Source organism: Protobothrops mucrosquamatus, unplaced genomic scaffold (genome assembly GCF_001527695.2).
Source record: "Protobothrops mucrosquamatus isolate PMUCROS unplaced genomic scaffold, P.Mucros_1.0 scaffold2947, whole genome shotgun sequence".
In the NCBI taxonomy this organism is placed as follows: domain Eukaryota; kingdom Metazoa; phylum Chordata; class Lepidosauria; order Squamata; family Viperidae; genus Protobothrops; species Protobothrops mucrosquamatus.
Window position 1 is genome coordinate 44,277 of NW_015388970.1, and position 4,805 is coordinate 49,081.

General features: G+C 44.6%; 1 protein-coding gene across 1 annotated transcript in view; it reads left to right on the plus strand.

Annotated features, from left to right (window-relative positions):
- The window catches only part of LOC107296722 (zinc finger protein 729-like), a 45,014-nt gene that overhangs the window by 3,338 nt on the left and 36,871 nt on the right, over positions 1–4,805 (plus strand). The window contains 1 exon segment of the mRNA XM_029286126.1: positions 1,626–3,407. Within this exon segment, the coding sequence (XP_029141959.1) occupies positions 1,626–3,407 (1,782 nt within the window).

Here is a 4,805-nt window from a genome sequence, read left to right on the forward strand (position 1 = left end):
CCCCCTCGTCCTTCTCTTCATTAAACTAGACATACCCAATTCCAGCAACCGTTCCTTATATGTTTTAGCCTCCAGTCCCCTAATCATCTTTGTTGCTCTTCTCTGTACTCTTTCTAGAGTCTCAACATCTTTTTTACATCGTGGTGACCAAAACTGGATGCAGTATTCCAAGTGTGGCCTTACTAAGGCATTGTAAAGTAGTATTAACACTTCACGTGATCTTGATTCTATTCCTCTGTTAATGCAGCCCAGCACTGTTGGGCTTTTTGGCAGCTGCAGCACACAGCTGGCTCCTATTTAAGTGATTGTCCACTAGGACTCCGAGTTCCCTCTCACAGTTACTACTATTGAGCTGGTGAGAATCAAACTGCCAAACTGCTGGCAGCTGGCAGTCAGCAGAAGTAGCCTGCAGTACTGCATTCTAACCACTGCACCACCACGGCTCGCTAGAAAGAGGAAAAGGGATCCTCTCGTCTAGTTTCCAAACCTGTCTGTCCTACTTTGTAGGTAACGTTAAGCGTTCTCTTCCTCTTTTTATGTCATCTGTCTGAAACAATGGCATTTGGGAACCTGATTAATCACACAGGAGCATCACAAGGATGTGACTGATAGAGAACTGGCCTGTCTTGATGGGATGGTTATTCAAGACATGGGACATTCCACCCAGATGGCTCCTCCTCCCACTTGCTTCCTTTTCTTAAGTTAACTCAGACCGAGAACCATTTTTTTTTTTCAGGGGAGATCTTCCTCATGAAAAGAAAGCTGGACCTCAGTTCTCAGGTCCCCACACTTTCCTTTTCTCAGATGAAAATTAAACCAAAATGTTCTCCCTTATCAAGTCCATTAGCGAACATAGGCTCTGTTTAAGATTCCCTCTTGCTTCCTTGGAACTGAATCTGAAGGAACAGCAGAGATAATGATGCCCCAAAGTGAGACTCAGAATAATTTTCCTCAAAGAATTTAGGTTTGCCTTTTGTAGAATGCAGGGCAAGAGAGAAGCCTACGGGAGATCTTACATCACTGATGGCGAACCTTTTAGAGACCGAGTGCCCAAACTGCAACCCAAAACCCACTTATTCATCGTCGGGTGCCGGGTGGGTGTGGCCCATTGGCTGGGTGTGGCCCATTGGGTGAGTGTGGCTGCGGTGGTAACGGCAGACTGGGTGGGATTAAAAAGTTCGATCAATCAATTCCAACTTTGCAAGACCTTTTTTTTTCCCGTGAAAAGCTGAAATTGATTGATTGATTGAACCTTTTTTTTTCCACACGGCAATGAAGGTCTAAAGCGAAAAGGTTTTATAAAACCCAGCTGAAGGCCGAAGACTGGGGCAACAGCGTGTGTGCCCACAGAGAGGGCTCTGAGTGCCACCTCTGGCACCCGTGCCATAGGTTCGCCACCACTGTCTTACATCAACTTAATACAAGTGCAGCCCCTTGGTGTAGCCCCATGTTTTCAACATACTCGTGACAGAAGCAGGGAGAAAAATCACAACAAAGGGCTAAAAGGAAGAAGAGATGGTGTTGGGTTTTTGGTAACCTTCAAATGAGGAATGCAATATTGATGCTTGATCCCATTCATAATTCAAGTTTGTGCCAACTTTCCTTTTTTTTCTTGTTCCAAACAGGTGATGGATGGCAGATACAGCATTCTGGCCAAGAGGCAGTAGCACCTTTTCCAAAAGTCAAAAAGGAAGTTATGGAAAGGATGTTTGGAAACGAAAATTCTGAGGAAAACCAGTTAAAAGGGAGGCTGGAAAAATGCTCTCCTTCTCATTGTGCAGATGTCAGTGTCTTCTTGGCTGAAGGTGACCACCAAGAAAAAGGAGTGTGTCCACAGTGTGGAAAAGTATTCAGAGATGAGTTGGAATTATGTGACTGTTCCAGAAGCCACACGGTAGAAAAACAAAATAGAAGCAGGAAATGCTCCAGAAGAACCATTCCTCTTACTTTATGTCACAGAATACAAGCTGGAGAAGAATCATATAAATGCCCAGATTGTGGAAAAAGCTTCAGAGACTCAAGTCATCTTACTTCCCATAAAAGGATCCACACAGGAGAAAAACCATATGAATGCAAAGAATGTGGAAAGAGATTTCAGTTTGCCACAAGCCTAACTTCCCATAATAGGATTCACACAGGGGAGAAACCATATGAATGCCAAGATTGTGGGAAACGCTTCACTCTCTCGGGTTCCCTCACTCAGCATAAATGGATCCACACCGGAGAGAAACCATATAAATGCCAAGAGTGTGGAAAGAGTTTCACTAGTTCCAGATCCCTCACTCGCCACAAAAAGATCCACACAGGAGAGAAACCATATCAGTGCAAGAACTGCGAGAAGAGCTTTAGGCAAAAAATTCATTACATTGTACACAACAGAATCCACACTGGGGAGAAACCATATAAATGTCAGGAGTGCGGAAAGAGTTTCAGTTCTTCAAGAAATCTTATTTCGCATAAAAGGATCCACACTGGGGAGAAACCATATAAATGCCAGGAGTGTGGAAAGAGCTTCAACAATTCTCAGATCCTGACTGATCATAACAGGATCCACACAGGAGAAAAACCATATAAGTGTATGGAGTGTGGAAAGAGATTCCGTTCTGCAAAACCCCTTACTTACCATATAAGGATCCACACAGGGGAGAAACCATATAAATGCCAGGAGTGTGGAAAATGCTTCACTATGTCCGGTTCCCTCACTTCTCATAAAAGGATCCACAGCGGGGAAAAACCATATAAATGCTTGGAGTGTGGAAAGAGCTTCAGAGACTTAAGTTATCTTACTTCCCACAAAAGGATCCATTCAGGAGAAAAACCATATGAATGCAAGGAATGTAAAAAGACTTTCCGTTTTGCCAGAAGCCTTATTTCCCATAATAGGATTCACACAGGTGAGAAACCATATAAATGCCAGGATTGTGGAAAGTGTTTCACAGCTTCAAGTTTTCTGGCTTCCCATAAAAATTTCCACACCGAGGAGAAACCAAAGAAATGTACGGAGTACAGGAAAAGTTTAATAACCAGTAGTGTGCTTTATCAACACAGGTGGATCCACGCGGGGGAGATATATAAATGCAATGAATGTGGGAAATGCTTCTCTAATTCAAGTTCCCTTCTTTCCCATGCAAGGATCCACACTGGGGAAAAACGATACAAATGCACCGAGTGTGAGAAATGCTTCATTAATTTAAGTACCCTGACTTCCCATAAAAGAATCCACACAGGGGAGAAACCATATAAATGCATGGAATGTGAAAAGAGTTTCAAAAGCAGCAGTCATCTTAGTCGTCACAAGAGGATCCACACAGGGGAGAAACCACATAAATGCAGTGAGTGTGGAAAAAGCTTTATACAAAGTAATGCACTTAATAAACATAGAAAGATTCACTCAGGGGAGAAGTCAGGTAAGCTTGTAGACTGGAAAGGGTTTCTGCATTAATAGAGAATTCATATGATCCTATTTTAAAACCATTCAAATGCATGGACTGTGGAAAGGGCTATAGCAGTGGTGGCGAACCTATGGCATGGGTGCCAGAGGCGGCACTTGGAGCCCTCTCTATGGGCATGCACGCCGTTGCCCCAGCCCCGCCTCCCCCCACGGCCCCCTCCTCACCAGCAGCCCCCCTGGAGGATAGTCGCCCCCGGGCAACAGGGACAAGACTCCGCCCTCGCATCCCATAGCGTGCAGATGATGCTGCGGGGTATGGGCAAAGGGCATGGCTACCATGGTGCCGCAGGGCTGCCTGGTGATCTGCTGCAGCAGGCCATGGAGGTGGTGCGTGGCCCTGCAGGCGGGTGGGGCAGGAGGTGGGGGGGCAGAGCAGGCAGGGCGGGAGGTGGAGCGGGGGCAGGAGGGCGGGTTTTGGGCACCCGGTCTCTAAAAGGTTCGCCATCACTGGACTATAGTAATAACAACAATCTACTTCCAATATTTCACACAGAGAAAAGCCATATAAATGTGTAAATTGTGGATCAGGTTTCCACAATAGTAGAACTGTTCTTTCCCATAAAGGCATCCATACCGGAGAGAAACCATATAAATGCCTGGAGTGTGAGAAAGAGCTTCCCAACCAGGAGTGACCTCGGTTCCCACAAGAAGATCCACACTGGTGAGAAATCATAAATATACTGTGTGTGGAAAGGATTTACTCAACCAGTCAACTTATGGGCATAGGAAAATTAGTTTGTGAGAAACTTACAAAACGCAAAAATAATACAACCCCTAAATGAATTCTGTGACAAAAAGACTACAGGTAGTCTGCCATTATTGAAATTAGGACTGGCAACTCCATCGCTAAATGATATTCTCATTAAGTGAAGTAACACAAGGCTGCGTTGGACTGATGTCGGTCGTTCCACTGTGGTGGTTAACCAAATAACTGCGAGATAAGCACGACATCACATGGACATGACTTTTGATTTCCTACCGGCTTCCCATTGACTTTGTTTCTCAGAAGCTGGCTGTGAAGCTGGCTGCATTTGACCACAAGAATGATGTAACAGACCTAGGTTCAAGAACAGGTTGTAAATGCACTTTTTCAGCATTGTTATTACTTTGAACAATTGCTGAACCAGGCACTTGGCAGGAGAAGAACGACTTGCATAACACTCATGCTATCCCTGTTGTTGTACAGATTGCTCAGTACAAAGGCTGTCAACGTGTTGACTCTTCCTCGGTTTTGGGGGATGAAAAAAACACCATGGTGGTTGCAAGGCACCACGTAGCTTACTGAATAAAGATGTATCATTTGGTTTTCTTTCTTGCTTTCAAAATCAGAGTTATTTTATGTCAGTCTCATAAC